Source organism: Lutjanus erythropterus, chromosome 7 (assembly GCF_056507025.1).
Source record: "Lutjanus erythropterus isolate fLutEry1 chromosome 7, fLutEry1.hap2, whole genome shotgun sequence".
Classification (NCBI taxonomy): Eukaryota; Metazoa; Chordata; class Actinopteri; order Lutjaniformes; family Lutjanidae; genus Lutjanus; species Lutjanus erythropterus.
The window spans coordinates 13,921,722-13,940,055 of NC_139323.1; the positions used below are offsets into that span (position 1 = coordinate 13,921,722).

The 18,334-nt window shown below is 39.8% G+C and overlaps 1 protein-coding gene across 1 annotated transcript in view; it reads left to right on the top strand.

The window, feature by feature from the left end:
- The window catches only part of LOC146323729 (importin-13-like), a 35,742-nt gene extending 17,705 nt beyond the window's left edge, over positions 1-18,037 (top strand). The window contains exons 6-22 of the mRNA XM_084722822.1: positions 109-250; positions 1,258-1,424; positions 1,687-1,807; positions 2,203-2,350; positions 2,500-2,681; positions 3,986-4,012; positions 4,218-4,352; positions 6,895-7,047; positions 7,495-7,575; positions 7,695-7,832; positions 9,503-9,599; positions 12,583-12,635; positions 14,650-14,716; positions 14,887-14,945; positions 15,048-15,137; positions 15,298-15,479; positions 16,704-18,037. Of these exons, the coding sequence (XP_084578948.1) occupies positions 109-250; positions 1,258-1,424; positions 1,687-1,807; positions 2,203-2,350; positions 2,500-2,681; positions 3,986-4,012; positions 4,218-4,352; positions 6,895-7,047; positions 7,495-7,575; positions 7,695-7,832; positions 9,503-9,599; positions 12,583-12,635; positions 14,650-14,716; positions 14,887-14,945; positions 15,048-15,137; positions 15,298-15,479; positions 16,704-16,800 (1,939 nt within the window). The 3' untranslated portion in view covers positions 16,801-18,037. The remainder of the gene's footprint in view (positions 1-108; positions 251-1,257; positions 1,425-1,686; positions 1,808-2,202; positions 2,351-2,499; positions 2,682-3,985; positions 4,013-4,217; positions 4,353-6,894; positions 7,048-7,494; positions 7,576-7,694; positions 7,833-9,502; positions 9,600-12,582; positions 12,636-14,649; positions 14,717-14,886; positions 14,946-15,047; positions 15,138-15,297; positions 15,480-16,703) is intronic.
- The last annotated feature ends 297 nt before the right edge of the window (positions 18,038-18,334 follow it).

Sequence of the window (18,334 nt, forward strand, 5' to 3'; positions counted from 1 at the left end):
TCCACTGATCGAATGACACAAAGAGAGAAAGTTTACCTGTGTACCAACTTCAGTGGACACCTGCCCAATTAAACCTTTTCTCTCCCCTCCATCCACCTCTCTGTCTAGGACTCTGTTGGAGCAGGTGGATCACTGGCAGAGCTTCCTGGCTTTAGTCAACATGATCATGTTTTGTACAGGCATCCCCGGCCACTACCCAGTCAATGAAACAACCAGCTCACTGACACTCACCTTCTGGTACACACTACAAGTAAGAAATGTTAAAAGTTGATCATGTCCTGTACTGTAATGTAATGTTATCCTGATGTTGTGGTAGTTTAACAAATAAAGGGTACTGTATGTTTTCGAACTGGCATGATATTCCTCTAGTCTTGTCTCTAGGCACGTATAGTTGCGTGTTGATTCCATCAGGCATGGTTGCATTGTGTCCTGGCCAACAATGTTTGGGATTCCATCAGAGCTCTACAACAAGTCTCAGAGGTATCCCAAGTGGCTCTCCACTCTGTGCTCCATGTGAAATTTGCACCTAATCTATTTTTGATGGAAAAAATAGATTACCCATGTCAAGCTACACAAAGCAGATCAAGCCATGCAGGAAATACAGGAACGGCACAGCGCGTCTGGTCTGTTTTCAAAATAAAATACCCTGTGCAGACTTTTGATCATAAAAACGGACAAAAAGATGTAATTTTACTATGTAGCCTAATTATTCCTTGCAGAGTTATAAAAATCAAATAAAAATGATAAAATCAATAAAATCTGACCAAGCCAACAAAATCTGACAGGCAAAATGCTCCGCTTCTGAAGCACTGTCAGTAGGGTATGAAGCCGTGTGGAGTACTAAATTAAACCATGTCCCAGACGCGACGTCATAGAGCCATGCCTGGTGGAATCAAGGTGCCAGTCCGCAAAATAAACTTTGCTCACTTTAGTCTGGCAAGGCCTGATAGGCACTTGCTTGTAACAGCTGTCTTTAAATAGACTGTATGAAACTCTCCCTGCACATCCTGATTGAGTGAATGTGCTACTTGCTGGGGTCTCACTGATTTTTGTCTCCAGTTTTCAAATAATAATATATGACAGCTTGTCTGAAAACATTTTCTTTTTGTCATCTACTTTATCCGGCATAATTGATTTCTTGGTTTCTGAAAGCAAGAAATGTATAGTTTCATATTAGGTAATTGATAGTGGAGTTGTTTCCTCAGTGATTTATGTTCCAGACCCAAGACTATTTTTTTCTCTTTCCTCCATCCTCAGGATGAAATAATGTCATTTGAGTCGGATAAGCAGGCAGTGTATCTGCAGGTCTACAGGCCGGTATATTTTCAGCTGGTGGATGTTCTGCTACACAAAGCCCAGTTCCCCTCTGATCAGGAATACGCATCCTGGTCCTCAGATGAGAAAGAGCAATTCAGGATCTACAGGTGTGTGTGTGTGTGTGTGCGTGTTGTGTGTCAAACCATGTCTCTGCACTGTTGTGTGCAAGTGTTTCTGTGACAGTGTAAGTGTCTCAGAAATTACCCGCTGACAGGATGATTGGTCAGCATATGAGTGTGTTTTTCTCTAATAGACTCTCACTGGACTGGCAGCTGAGAGGGCAAAACCTGTCTGGCAAATTGATGAACAGATGAGGTTTTCAGGGTTGCATGCCCCTAAAATGTCTGTTTGTGCATGTCTGTCCTTCAGGGTGGATATCTCCGACACGCTCATGTACGTGTATGAGATGCTGGGAGCAGAGCTGCTGAGTAACCTGTATGATAAACTAGGGAGACTGTTGACTAATGCAGAGCAGCCCACATCATGGCAGGTGGGTGAGACGTGCACAGACGAGCAAAGAGAAAATGTGAACTATTTTCTGTTTCTTTGAGTGCTGCACAGAAGCCAGTGCTGGAAATGTGTCATACTAGATTTAATAAAGTAGTTTTTCAAGACCAGGACTTTCTCTTTTCTGTTTTTCACATTATTATATTTGTGTTAGCTTGCAAGTCCACTCTGTCAAATCAAAATAAACCTCAAACAAAACCTAAAGAAAAGGTAAAAGTAAGCTGAAATGTATGTTCACATTATTTTAACTATTTGACACATTTTTTGTGTTGATTTTGGGTTATTTTCACTTTTTTATATTCTCAAACCATTCCTGAAATACCATTTTATTATCAACTTTTGCTCAAAAAACACACTGATTGCCTTCTCCTCCTCCAGCACACGGAAGCCTTACTGTATGGCTTCCAGTCCATAGCAGAGACGATAGATGTGAATTACTCTGACGTCATCCCAGGACTGATAGGACTCATCCCCAGAATCAGCATCAACAACGTCCAACTAGCAGACACAGTGATGTTCACTATAGGTGAGACAAGTTTCAGGGGTGGATTAATATGATCTCAGCACATGCTGCTAAAGAGTTACAGATAAATTATTGGTCAGTTGAGAAAACACAACTCTCTTAACAGTCATGTTGTTTCTCATTCAGTGTCTGAACTGTTAATCTCCTACCAGGTGCTTTGGCAGAATGGTTGGCAGACCACCCGGTGATGCTCAGCAGTGTCTTGCCCTTGGTGCTTCAGGCTTTGGGGAATCCAGACCTTTCTGTCTCTTCTGTCTCTACACTCAAAAAGATTTGTAGGGAGTGCAAATATGACCTGCCACCATACGCAACCAACATAGTAGCTGTCTCTCAGGTACGTGTACACATGTAAACCTCTTTTTTTAACATAACATTTCCACCAGAGTTTATGCTAGACTTTTTTTTTAATATTTCAGACTTGCAGCCATATTAAACAACTTTTACACATACTTTTTAAATAGTTAGATAATAGCAGTGTTGTGCTATTAAGTACACAGTGCACCTATGACGCACCAATGTGTAAGCTTAAATTGTGGCTCTTTTCAGGTCATTTAACCACTGTTTCTACAGTGGCAAGTTTACATACATTAGTCGACTATAACTGACAACATGATCAAAGGTAAAACTGACTTCATGAATCATTTCATCATGTTGGGAATATTATGCACTAGACAGTCCACACGAGTGCTTGCTTTCTCTGCTGTGACTACAAGTCTTTTTTCTCATAAATTAAATGTCTATATGTTAACTTTGACTGTTCCATTTGTTTTAATTGTTTACCTTGTCTGTCATCTAAAACATAAGGTGCCCAGGATGCATTAGTGTGGCTCAAAACATTTACTGCTGGAACTGGAAAAAGGCACCAGTCACTGAAAAAAAAATCTGCATTGTGTCTGATCACAGCCACATGCTTTAGTGATTATTAGATCTTCAAGCTCTTAAAAAAAACTATGCAAACTGCAAATATTCTATTTCCATACTTGGAGAAAGAAAATTGGTGGAGTGTTGTTCCAGTGCACTCTGGCAGCAGCACTACACCTTTGATGTCAATTTTATTTCTTTGTCCTTTCCTCAACCAGACACACAGGTAATGTGATGAAATATAGCAAAATAAAAGGTTGAAGGCTAATTTGACATGCGGGAATTAAATCCCCCAAGCCTCCTTTGAACACTGTGGATACCATCACTCGGCCAGATCTTCCAGTTAATGTCAGTCTTAAACATCAATGTTAATTCAGCTCTATGCACGGTCTGCAGCAAACTTCATTATTGAATAGAAAATAATCACAAGTAAGTTAGATTTTTATATCAAAATGTCAACGGACATTTTGTCCGTTAATAATTTCATCTGCTAGACAACTGCATATGATACTGGCATGTGCCAGCTAACGTAAGCCCTGCTTTCCACTCAGCTGATCAAGCACAAGAGCCAATAATAATAATCAATTTTATCAGTTTGTTTTTTCTTACTTGGGCTGGCTCAGGTGTTGCAGACTTTTATGATATTCTTGCTTTCCAGAAATTATTTTCACTCTTTGAATTCATTTCAGTTGTGTTACTTCTTATTGCTAATTTTAGGTACTTTTTGTGCTTTGAAAAGAACAGAACCATCACTCTGACTTTCTCTTTTCTCTCAAGGAGGTGCTTATAAAGCAGATCCACAAGGTCAGTATGTGCTCTCTCACATTCACTTTCTGTTTTTGTCACTTTATCACTTAAGAAGTGACATTTAAATAAGGATTGCTGCAAAAGAATTGTGTATCATGTTTGCAGCCTGTAGTCTAAATATGACATGTTGTGTTTTGTGAAAAATCTGTGTGGTCTCGTTATAAAACTCGTAAGCTAAACCTGCGATCATGTTTTCTTGCAGACGAGTCAGTGTATGTGGCTTATGCAGGCTCTCGGCTTCCTGCTCTCAGCTCTCCCTGTGGAAGACATCTTAAGAAACCTTCACTCTCTCATCACTCCTTACATTCAGCAACTGGAGAAGCTAGCGGATGAGACGGTGCGTACACACACCAACATGCAGCAGTATACACACATATACAAAGACAAACCAGGCACAGTTGGACTCTGGCCAATAGGAACAGGCCTTGTGTCTGTGTGGTGTCACTGCAGTGGAACATTTCTCTGCGGGACCAGATTGGATTTGACCCTGCACCATGGGCTAGTGACTCACATGGAAGTAACAAATACACACTTGCTCTCACTCATGCAAACATACATGCAGACACACACATACAAACACACCACAGCAGAGAAGACAAACTGGGAAAATATAAAAGTGCCCACAGAGACACACTTACAGTAGGTCATGTTTTTACATGTGCATGCACATGTAAATGTCAGGTCCAATAGAGCCTAGAGTTTCAGACTGTCATGCTGGATAGTGCAAATGTGGAACGATATTATTTAAAAATACACAGTTTGATATCTGCTGTACGTGGAAGAAAGTTGAATTCCTCCTGATCCCTTGCTCTGCAATCAGTGAAGACCTTGGGTGGGGTGAATAGACATGTCAGCTTAGATGAAGCTTTTCATTTCTCTGCCTGTGTCCCTGTATCACCCCCCACTCTTCGTAAAACACACACACCCACAGCCACACACTGTCTCATACATCTTCTCTGACTTCCTCTCTCTTATTTTTTTCTGTCTAGCTTTTTGATGTATCGGCATTACATCAGACTAGGTAATCAGGTGCTGTGTCTGGAGCCGGACAAATAGTGGCACCTAGTGGGGAGACCTTTGGGTTACATTACATCAGGGGAGAATGACCACAGTGTCTGACAGGATTGATGGCCAACGCTGATGATGTCACTCTCATTTTGCTTCAAGTATCATGTGCAGTACACACTCTGCTCCTGTTGTAGGATGACGGTTGCACAGTAAAGGCATTGACATTGTGAGTGGAGAGATAAGAGGTGTGGCTGTAAGAGTCCTCTTCACAGTCTTTTGGCTCTTTTGCATCACCATGGAGACAGAGCAATGATTAAACATTGCTTGTGAAACCCTAATTAATAATTTTACCTGGGGGAGGTGTGTGTGTCTGCATGTCTGCGTGTGTGTGTGTGTGTGTGTGTGTGTGTGTGTGTGTGTGTGTGTGTGTGTGTGTGTGTGTGTGTGTGTGTGTGTGTGTGTGAGATGCATATCAGTGAGAAAAGTGGTATGAGAATGAGCCATTGCCTTCTTTCTGTCCCATTGACTCATTTTTTATTTATTTCTTTTAACTAGCAGTGACATTAAATATTATTTGTATACAGATTATTGTGTTGATTAAGTAATACTAATAATTTCCTCTGTAATTAGCTTTATTCATTCTATAAATTATGATGACAAATTTTAAAAATAAGCTGTCTTAAAGGCATAGTTTGTGTTATTTCAGTGGGATTGTATGAAGCATTTACTGATTATCAGTGTAATATACATTTGTAGATTGCGGTCAGCGCAGAGAAGCAGAGAGGGGCGTTAGTATGGTAGCTAAGCAATGAACTGTTGTGGACAGGAACAGCAACAAAAGATATTTTAGCCATGTTAAAAAGGTCCACTTTGCCAACAAACAGCCTTTTTTATGGGGAAACTACTTTTATACAAGCCAAATAACACTCTTTCCAAACTGGGCGAAATCACTAATTTTACAGTACCTCGCTGAAGACAGGCGATGCTACTTGCAGTGCCTTGATCTGTTAGTTAGTTAGTGTTATTGTGTGACTGTTACATTATTATAAGTCACATAATTATACAAAAAAACCCTCGCAGATCGAGGCAGTGATAGATCAGTAACTCCCATGTTTACCGTGGTAAAATTGCTGATTTCACCTATGGTTTCGAGAGAGTGATATTTAGCTTTTATAATTTGAGTTTCCCCTCACAAAAGTTAAGTGGTAAAAATATTCTAAATATAGTGTACACTCTTTTTTGGTAGACATTTTTTCTAAGTGGCTAAAATACATTTTGCTGATCACCCTGCCCACAGCATTTAATCGCTCAGCTTCTATACTAATGTCCCTCTCTGCTTCTCCTAACTGGGTACATGGTGACCATCATCTACTGTAGCTAATACACTGACTGTCAATAAGTACCTCATACAACCCCACAGTAAGGAATCTGAATAATTTCTTCAATAATTTGCTGTTATTCACTGTATTTATTCTATTAATGATGTTGCAGAGGAATGCCCTAAATTCTAAAAAATAAGCTGTCTTAACCCCGTTTACTTTGTCTCTGACCAGCTGAAAATGCATAGTATTCAATTTAACTGCCTAAACGGATGAAATTAGTTATTAACAAAATTGTGATTGATTCTTTTTCTGTGAAATTGCTTTAGGCGTTCCACCCACCCATTTTCAAAACTGGTTATCCTGTTCTGGAGTAAAATTTTGGTGGCATGTCCAGCTTTTAAGCTCCGTTTTTTCTTCTTAAATATTTTAGCAGTTATTTTTCAAGGCAGACACTGTACACTGAATGAGCCAGATGGACAGCTGGGTTAGGCTGTATATCAGCAAATTCCCAAATTGATCTGTTTCTTCTTTTTTCTTTTCATGTTTCAGCCTAATCCCTCCAATAAGTTAGCCATCATCCACATCTTGGGGCTGCTGTCCAATCTCTTTACCACGCTCGACATCAGCAAGCAGGACGATGAGTCAGCGGACGGCTCAGCACCACCTGTCAAAACAGCCCCACCTCCACCTGGACCAAACCCAGTCAGTCACCACACAGTATCATCATTGTCATCAGTGGGGTTGGGTGATTTGGACGAATGCAATGACTACCAGCAGCAGGCTAGATAGATATCACTAAAATAAATGTACAGTACAGCTTCTTCCCTTTGAAGACTTTTGAAATCCAGTACACTGAAGTTTGTTAGCTGTGAAACTCAGTGGGGCACATGGTGCTTGCAGCAAAATGAACTCCTCAACCCCAACTCCCTGCTGCCTCCACCGCTGAATACATCAGCCATCACTGGTTGGAGGGGTTGAGGGTGGCCAACGGGAAATTTTTGCCCCATCACTCAACCGTAGTCATTAGTCATTCTGCTGGTAGGCATGCACCCATGTGTAAATGCTAATCTAATGCTGCTGCGTATTTATAACTTTCTATGCATTCTTTTTTTTTTTTTTTTTTAATAAAGTTAATGTGTGTTTTTTCAGGTTGTGGTAGTTTTGCAACAAGTTTTTGCACTCATACAGACTGTCCTCAGCAAGTGGCTCAACGACTCCCAGGTTGTAGAGGTGAGTCATCAGCATGTGCAACCGCATACCATCCATTAGACCTCTGCTTTCTAAGAAATCAGTCCATATTGTCAGATTTGATGACATGACAGTACAGCTGACCTAATGTTGTCCCTCAGGCTGTGTGTGCCATCTTTGAGAAGTCGGTGAAGACTCTGCTCCATGACTTTGCTCCCATGGTGTCTCAGCTCAGTGAGATGCTTGGGCAGATGTACAGTACGATTCCCCAGGCCTCAGCCCTCGATCTCACACGACAGGTACACACTGCATGCACACACATACACACAAGTTACACAACATTAACATTCTTTGTGGTCACATGCAGAGAGATTTTAGGAATTTGCCAGAAAGGGCTGCGTATGAGCTAATTGGTTATGCACCAATGAGCCTGAGGTTAATGAGGATACGGCATACGTTTGTAAAACTTAATCCACAAAGTTACAGTGTGTATTCATAATAACTAAACTCACAAGCATCATTTGTTTGGCTACATAAAGTATAACTCATGACGTTTTTTCAGGTATGGTTTACATATGTTAGACCTAACAATACTAATTAAGAGCCCATAGGTCCCATAGACATTGATACGCAGATGCCACGTTGACCGCTTGCAAGACTGCCTAATGAACAAATACATGTAAAGCAGGAGCTGCCATTTTTCTAGATAAGAAGTACTACTATTTACATTTCTCAGTTATTTCAATTAGTCATGTTATGTGTATTCAAAAGTTCAGGGAGTAGGAAAAAAGTTCTTTTTTCTGTCTTACTCTGCTTAAATCATGAACCCTTGAACATAAAAAAGATGAATCTGCTGAGAAATGTGGATGGATTTTATCTAGAAAAAGCATAGGTCTCTCTTTAATACAGTTGATCCAGTCTGGATCGAACCAGTATGGCAGTGACATTGACGTATGATTCAAAGACCAATGCAGCGTCTTCATATACATGTCTTCGGAGTCAACATGCACAGCAGCAGCACCCTGATTCTGTTAGACCTTAAATAATCTGAACCTTAATTAGTATTGTTGGTAAGATGTTTGTGAAAATGGCTACTGTGAAAAGGGTGTATTGTCATTCATAAAACTGACACATTTTTGAACAAAGTGATTTTATATTAACATAGCTTATACTAATCACAATTTATTAATCAAACAAAAATAAATGTGTTAATAAACAGCAATTTTTGATTATTTTATCACACTAGAGATCCTTAGTGTCTTGGGTTATAAGCATTTAGTGAAAGTGACATTGAGTGTGTTAACATGTGCCTACATTGACAGCTTAATTTCATCTTTATGTAGTAGTTTAGTTTTTTAAATGTAATGTAAACCAACATGTGTTTTTAAGTCCCATTCCCTTACCAGTTACCAGTAAGGGATCACAAGAAATACAGTCAACAAAGGTAGATTTCTGCTAGAGAAACCTAATTTATATTTATATGTGTTTTTTAAATGCACACATGGATCCTAATCTGAATTTGAAGATCAAACTTTGGATTAAATCATCCAGTTGGAACTGAGAATGGCACTAAAATAAAGAAGTCTAAATAAGCCTCCTTCAACAGATGAACCGTAGGTTAGTTGTAAAATTCAAACACATTTGCACACTAAGAAAAAACTTGTGCTCTCACTACAGAACTTGTTTTCTCACTGCATCGTCAGTCCAAATGCTACAACAAAAAACCTGCAGGCTGCAGTGTTAAATTTTACTAATACACTCAAAATATACTAGCCTTAGTTCAAGAACATGGTCTGAGGTGAGGGATAAATGTTATAGTAACGAACTGTATGTAAACAGAGGTTTTACAGTGATCAGGTTTCTGCAGTGCATGTAAAGACATTCTGTGGTTTCATGCCTGTTTTCATTTTAATAACCTGATTTCTCGTGCAAATAAACAAGTGTCTGATTTGAAGTCCTGCTGTTTCAGATGGTGCATATCTTTGCCAGTGAGACAGACCACTTCCCACCCATCAAGGCTCTGTTTGAGCTGGTTACCTCGGTAACACTGTCTATCTTCCAGCAAGGTAGGGGGTCCAGCAGGGGCGGGACTGTGAATTCTGTCAAATGTGTCTGTTCAAATCACTGGTAGATCTCTGAATGCTTCTGATCATGTTTAATTTTATTGGGTCCAAAGATGAAGAGTGAAACTTTAGACGAATATGTAAAAATAAAAGAAGAAAAATGTTAAAAATGTTGTGTATATTATGGTGATATGCTCACATTTCCTACTGCAATTGTGTATGGAGGCTGAGTATAAAACAGCTCGGCGTGGGGGCCACAAAAAAGAAAATGACGAAATGTTAGAGGTGATTTGACTCTGTTGTCACAGTCAACCTTTAAATGTTTGCTCTCATTACTCATTGATGCGAGTGGAACCACAAAGTGGTCTCCACTTGATGTGTTGAAGAAACAAAGACTCAAATTATCATTTGATTAATGCAGACTTCTGTTTCACTGATTGTTGATTAAAGTGGCAGTCTTGAAGATTTCAGTCCTGGTTGATTTGGCGACATGTAGTTACTAGCAGTGACAGCAAATGGGGTTTATTATTACAGGTCACAGAATTCTGGGAGCAGCAAAAAAACTACTGTTGTTAATAAAGAAGTCAGGCAATAATTGGCCTTTGTTCATCATTCTGCTAACAGCTGTGGTCTGATTTAATGCAGCACAGCATTGATCTGTGAACTGCAGGGCACAGTGAAAGGAGTTGGTTACGTCACTGAGAAGTTAGCTAAACACAAAAAATTGCATATACTGTGACTGCTTCATAATAAAAGTCAACTTGTGTTTCGCCAGTTAAAAGCTTTTAATGTGAATCTGTCGAAAATGTTTGGTTTGCATTAGCAGCAATCTCAGCACCCGCTGGCTATCTTCTGATGACGATGTAGCATCCTGCGTTCGTATGCAGATATGTGTTTATAGAGATTACAGACAGTAGCAAGCAAGCAAAGTGTATTTATACAACACGCCTCACAGACACCAGTCATAGTTCTTTACAGACAAAGACATAAAGTAAAATAAAATAAAATTGAATCAAATAAATAAAACAGCAGATAAAATACACAGAGGGAGCAGATAAAAGCAGAAAAAAAAAAAAAAAAAAAAAAATACCATATGCTACCCAAATACCTGTCAGAACAGCTGCTTTTTAAGAGTCCAGAGATCTCAAGAGACTGGGAAACTATTCCAAAGCTTAGGGGCTACTGATTGAAAGGAACCACCTTCCCAAGTCGATATTAGCAAAAAAAAAAAAAAAGAAAATAGCAGCAGCGACTTAATACAGCATTTTATCTGGGAATGTTGCCACACACACACTGTTTGTCATACTGCAACTCTAAAGGCTCCATCACCATTGTGTTAAATCAGTTGGTGATAGATGGTGACTTAACAGAATTTTGTTTGAATAAAAGTCTTCAAGCTTGCCACTTTAAATCATTTTTAGACTGATATGGTTTGCTTTAAAATTATGCAATCAACATTTTGCAATGTTTTATATATTTATCAGCCTAGTATTTGCTTATTTCTTTCTTTTTTTAACTCATTTATTTGAATTTACTGTCTTGGTGTTTGGGCTGCATGAAAATTACTTTCATTTTGTAAAGTGTTCAAAGTTGATCAGACATGTCTTTGTGTGCGTGACCCTGGAGCCAGACTTAGGTTCTGATTTTTACTCAACATAAGATGGACATGAATGAGATGATGCTTTTCACCTCCTACACTTGGGTTAGGGTACTTGTACGAGCTCTGTCTGCTGCTCCCCCTTCCCTTTGTGTTATCCCCTTTTTCCTCTCCTCCTTTCCTGCTTTCACTGGTTAAGTAATGGCTGCCTCGCCTCCTGCCTATAAACTCTTTCTTTTCTGAGCAGGTGCCTTTCAGTAGACAGTATCAGTACAGGATACAGTCACAGCACAGAGACCACTAGCTTATCCAGTTGGCTGACATGCATACATACATATATACACATACATAGCAGGACGGGCCAGCTCAATGCAGCCACTGCTGTGCCACTGCTGTGCTGTGCTTGGATTAGAGTCGGGCTCGCCATCACTCACAGCCCTCTGAATAAGCCCTGTATTCCCTCCAGGGGTTGTGTGTGGATGAGGGCTGGAGGGAGGTATTGAGCAGGAAACTTGTTTGGAGTCTGGGAACAGCTAAAGCTGGGCGCTTACTACAGACGTTTGTTCTGTTTCATTACAAGTTTGCTGTTGGAGTCCTTCCAACATCAATCTTGAGCCATCGGAGAAAACCATGTTTGAAAGTCAGGAATCTCGATGTGGATTCTTCAGTCCAGAAGCTTCTACAGGAAACGTGTGTTTAATTGTGCATCATTTGCAATCTGTTATACCTTTAAAAAGTCCTGTAGTCTGTGTCCAGCACAAGGGAGGTAGTGATATCAGAACCTATCCTGATCTTTGAGTGTGATTCATACTGATGGCTATGGGTTCACCTTTGAAGCAAAGGGGATCTTATTGACCAGCTCTGAATGGGCCCTTTACAGAAACCTCCCCCCCTGAGGCACTTATTTCAGTCGGAGAGGAAATGTGTTGCTTGTTGTCTGACCACTTCGATGCCAGCGGTGCCTCTTGGGAGGGAGGTGAAACAGGGGGGGTTCATTCAGGTTTGGTGCCCCTTTTCCTCCAAACTGTAACAGTAACAGAGGTGCCTCCTGGGTTCCCACTCCAAACCCACTTTTGTTTCTTTAGGTTTGTTCTTTTTCTCTCGTTACTTCTTTCTTTTTTTCTCTCCAACAAACAGACCCATGTCTTTGTCTTCTGCCTGTTTTTTGTTTTTGGTTGGTCTGTTCTTCCAAGACTCTGCCAAAGCTTCATATGCCCCCCCTCCTCCCTCCTTCTCCCCTTTGTTCCTTACTCACGTGTGAATTATTTCAATGAGATATTTTTGAGTTCTCTTTTATTTCCACATGACTGTTGAATCTATTCAGTTGCTGTTTGTATATTATTCTTATTCTCTTATGATTTCTTAAGTTTCATCTTTATTATATTTTAGGACCCAGGGATCATCCTGATATTGTTGATTCATTTATGCAACTCCAAGCTCAGGTGTGTTTTTGGTTTCTTATTTCATTCACTTTGGGTTTCTCTCTTTCTCTCGCTTTCTCTCCTTTTCTGATTTCTCCCTGTTTCTCTGTCCTCTTCTCCCTCTCTACCTCTTGCTGTTCTTTGTTACTGGGCCCTAAGGTGTCCCATCACATAGGCGAGGCAGAGGAATGAAACATGAGAGGAATGTTTGAAAAAGAGGCGTCTGTCTCTCCTCAAACACTTTTGATTCTAACAGTCACCTCACCACAGAAAGGACACACACCACCTAAATCAGTCTGATATGCTCATTACTGTATACAAAGCATATCTTGTATGTTTTTCATCCATACTTGTAATACTTGTACTGAAACCTTAATTAGGTTGTGAATGGCCTGTAAAAATCACACTGTTGTGGTTCGATGTTAACGGACTCTGTTCATTATAATCATCACAAATTGTAAGAAATAATTTCTATATAATTTTTAACACTATGCTGTAAACATCCTGCCAAAGTTAGGTGAAGACCTTGTATTTCCAACGTTCTCTTAGTAACCTTTTGCAGTTGACGGAGAATTTTTATGGAATCTCATTTCAGTCATTGTGATGAGAAAAATATCCTGTAAGTCATTATTGTTGTTTTAAGATGCCAGCTGATGATTTTGAGTTTGTCATTATTTGGAGATATTCACTCATTATTTTAAGTTTCTCAATATTTTGAGATAATAAATCATTATTATGAGAAAGTAAAGCATTGAGATATTAAGTCATTTTTGTGACACTAACTCATTATTTTGAGATACTGACTCATCATTATCTGAAGGTTTTTTTCTAATATTTTGATATATTAAGTCATTATTTTGAGATAGTAACTCATTATCTTAATAAAGTTTCTTATTTTGAGATATTAAGTCATTATTTTGTGAACATTTCTCATTATAATCACTTACAAAATCTTTTTTCCATCACATTGGAGGAAATGGTCTGGAAAGATTTCATAAACCTAAGATGTCAGAAAAATCTCATGACTCACAGAGGGACATGTAATCGTTCTATGAATAATCATATTGATCTATTACATTGCTCAACAGGCTGCTTAGAGGACAGAAAAATAAGCACTTGTGCGTGGACATACTATGCATGAAAATCCACAATTTTAAACACTGACATTCTTATAAAACCCTTTTCCTTTTTTCTATAAAGTCAACATGAGGGCACGTTTCCTCTTTGGAAAAACTTCAGCACACTCAGTGCCATAGATGAAATATTTCAGTTGATGCAGCGCTCTTGGGAAGATGATGTAACGGCGTCAGTATGTGGTCCCAGGTGACTGGTTAGTCTCTGAGCCAAGTCCTCCTCTAAAGTCATTCCAGCCCGGAGCCAATCAAAGCCCAAATGTATTAATATTCAACTAATATTAATCAGTTCAGACAAATTGGCTGATGGCTCTTCTGTTTTATATTTTTGTCTTCCGTCTTCATTCTTCTTCCTTTGTTTTCTATCTTTGGATAGATCTGACCTTCATCTCTCTCCCTCTCCCTCTCTCCCTCTCTCCTCTCCTCCATCCTGAATGAGTTCATTATTACAAGATGAGTTGTATTTCTCTTTATCTGCACATGTTAATTACTTACACACTTCTGTTGCATATTCAATCCAGTCAACCAAAAACAAGGAAAAAGTAATGTTTCAAATATAATTGATTTTCGAGAAAACAAAACCATCATTGCCTTTAGTTTGACTTAAGTTTCCAATGATTTCAAAGTTTGAGTTTTTGCAATTTGTTTGTTATACCTGCTGAGTTCTGCATTGGAGGATCTCTGTATGAGTCTGGATATAAACAGATGGAGAGAGTGCTATAGCCTGGTAGGCAGATCTGTTCTCAGTCTTGTGTTGCTGTCAGATCCGGCTACCAGGCTGAGCGGGTATTGTTGATAGCAGTATTTTGAAGGAGCTTATGCAGTGGAATGTGGTGAAGCAGTACCGATTGGGTCGGGCCGACAGAAACATGCTCTGTTTAATGCCTTTATCTGCCTCTTAGGCCCTCAAACGGAAGCCCGATTTGTACTTGTCTGAGAGTCTTGACGTGAAAGCAGTGTTCCACTGCGGTAAGTTTGCTCATTGTTTACACAAACACACACCCCTGCACACTGTTTTAGCTGTTTTTGCTACAGTCCCTGCAAAATATGTGCCTGTCAGTACAAAGTACAAGCTGTAAATGTTTGACACAATCCTTCAGTAGTTTATTTATGTTTCTGACTCCCTCTCCCACTTCTAGGGGTTCTGTCGCTCAAATTTCCTGAGGCTCCAACAGTCAAGTCAACATGCGCGTTCTTTGTGAGCACACACACACAACTTGAAACCTTGCAAGAATATTTATTGTTATAAATGACTCATTTGGCTTCGAATGAGCTGATTGTCTCTGTGTTTGTGCCGTAGACTGAACTGTTACCCCACTGCTCAGATGTGCCTCCACTTGCCAGAGTGGTGCAGGAGGACGGAAAGCTGCTGATCCAGGCCGTGCTGGAGGTGAGGAGCACCACATTACACATGCACATGTCATATTACAGGAAAGTTTCATAATTTCACTGACACTGCAGTTGGCTGTGTTATCACACATTAAACATTTCTTCCTGTTTTATTGTAATTAAGTCCCTGTTGTCAAATTTCTCCCCTCTTCTCCCTCCAGGGCATTGGGGGCGGGGCATCTCGGAGTCTGATGGACCAGTTTGCAGAAGTGCTGTTCAGCCTGAACAAGCACTGCTTTTCTCTGCTTGCTGTGTGGTTGAAGGAGGTGTTGCAGCCTCCGGGGTTCCCGTCATCACGGGTCACAACTGAACAGAAAGACAACTTCTCACATCAGATACTCAGGTAAAACTGCTGGACAGTTGCTTACATGCTCCTGCTAGGGATGTAACAATATATCAAACAGCAATATCACAATAAAAATTGTCTCAGTAAAGTACCAGACTGTGACAATATCTGCTGTGATATTGCATGGTTAATTATTGTGTTAGTTTTGTTCTTTTTTGTAAAAGGACTGCCACATACTTACTACATACTGACTACAGACAGTCATGTTCAGAGTTCATTCATGCTTATTTTTTGCACATGCTTAAGTCGTGGCTGGCTATTTTTATTTTATTTCATTAAAGAAGGAAATCAGAAGCAAGGAAAACTTAATTTTATAAGGTCAAAAATAATTTCTGTACACATCAGATTTATTGCAACCCTGATTCCAAAATAGTTGGTAAGCTGTGTACAACGTAAATTAAAACCAAAGGAATGATTTGCCAAACCTTAACCTGTCTTTGTACTGTATTCAATTGGATATGTTTAAGATTAATTGGCAGCAACATTTTGTTGTCATGTCATGTTGCTGCATCTACAAATGCAAGTTAAGACTCAACCAAGCAATGCGCAAGCCATATATCAGCAACATCCAGAAATACCGCCGACTTCTCTGGACCTGAGCTCATCTGAGATGGACTAACGCAAAGTGGAAAACTGTGCTCTGGTCTGACAAGTCCAGATTTGAGATTGTTTTTTGAAATCATGGACGTCGTGACCTCTGGGCTAAAGAGAAAAATTACCTTCCAGATTGTTATCACTGCAATGTTCAAAAGCCAACATCTATGACAATATGAGAGTGTGTTAGTGCCCATGGCACATCTAAAGGAATCATTAATGCTAAAAGACACATACAGGTTTTGGAGCAACATATGCTATCATTCAGATGACATCTTTTTCAGAGATGTCCTCGCATATTTCATTAAGACAATGCCAAGACACATTCTGCACGTGTTAAAACAGTGTGGCTTCTTAGTGAAAGAGTTCAGGTATTAGCCTGGCCTGCAAATCATTGCATTCTATTCTTATTTTCGTTTTACACGGCATTCCCACTGTTATGCAATCAGGTTTGTGCTTATGGAGGACATTTTTTCGAGTTGCAATTAACATACCTTGAATTTTTGGGAGTGTTACATCCCTATTTTTTGCTAATGAGTCGATCCAGTTTGTCAGCCAAATGAATTTTCACATTTATAGTATAAAACTGTATGTATTTGTCCTCTTTTTGCCTCCCCTTTTGTGCAGAGAACGAGTGAACAAGAGGAGGGTGAAGGACATAGTGAAGGAGTTCACACTACTGTGCAGAGGGCTCCACGGTACAGAGTACGCCGCTGAATACTGAAACTCTACCTTCGAACTCTCACCTAACCGTGACCTCTGCCCTCAGCGCAAAACAGCTGGATGCCACAACAACAACACAGTTCTGTCACAAACCCCATCAGTGAAGATATGAAATGATTGTAATGATAACCCGCCCCGCCGCAGGACAAGACAAGGAACCATTCCAGCACAGACCTGCCATCGGATTAATGGACAAACGTTAAATCCCTGGTGGCTTTAGGGAGGCTGTTGCTCCAATTTCTTTTTTTCTGTTATAAGATCGATTGTTTCTCTCTCCCTCCTCTCTCCTCTTATTTAAAGGTCTTTTTCTTTGGAAGAGCTTCGAGCAGCACTCCCAGCATGCTGCCTCACGCCTCCTTCTATCTCTGTCTTGTTCTGCCTTTCTAGATCTTCCCGTGGTTCCTAGGCTGTTTCCTGGTGATTAGCATCCATATGAAATGGTAGTGGTAATCGTACGTAGCTACTTGACATTATTTTTCAAAGTAAATCAAATTAATTATATAAATGTATATGTATACACATATAGAAAGATGGTGGTTGTCAGTCCTGCTGCTGCTAATGGGAAGAGAGAAGGACCAATGTCGGGAGGGGATTCTGCAGGAAAAATGACATAATTGTGATTATATTTACTCCCACTCATGCCCCTGTGATCTCTGCATTTGCCAAATTATCATGAAATGTTTTGTGAATTTGTCCTTTTTTTGTTCTATATGCCTTTTTGGGGGTATGAGTGGGTAAAGAAAGCTCAAAACTACTAACTGGACTAAAAAGAGTCTGCTCTCTTGCCCAGCCCTCTGTGTCTAGGGCTGTACCTCATGTACATACAGTCCCGCCCGGTCATACTGCAGTTTCCTCGGCTTGTAGGAAGTGTTTTTTATGCATTGGTCCCTTAGGTAAAGCAGGACTGCCTAGAGTGAGGGGCTGGAGGGGAAAAAGAAATTATAGTAGCTGGAGGTACAAGATGGAAACTGAGAAGGGAACTGAGAGTTTGGAGGGATTAATTATCCCAACGATGGACTGCTTAGTCACTGTAATCGTGCAAAAATATTAATCAAGTTGTGCATATTAACAGTTATTGCTGAACACTTCTGTGTATTTGAGTGTATGCGTGTGTTCATACCTGTATGTATGAGAGGCTGTGTGCACAGATGTATCTTTTTCCACTTGTTCAGTGCACTTATATTGGACCTACAGTACACATCCATAACTTCCTCTTTCAACAAAGACCCCATTAATTTCTTCACACTTACTCGGACTGCTCTTTTCTTAAGGGGTAGTTGTGATTTTTTGATGTGGGGTTGTCTGAGTTACTTATCAATAGTCAGTTTATTACCTACACTAGGTGCCAGTTGGCACATCACCAGTTAGGAGAAGCAGAGAGGAACACCAAAACAGAAGCTAAGTACTGTACTGCTGTAGACAGAGTCAGCTAGTCACTTATAAACATCAGTATCAGTTTAAGTGGACACTGTATTTTTAATATTTTCAACACTTAATTTTGCCATCAGACAACCTTTTCTGACAGGAAACGGAAA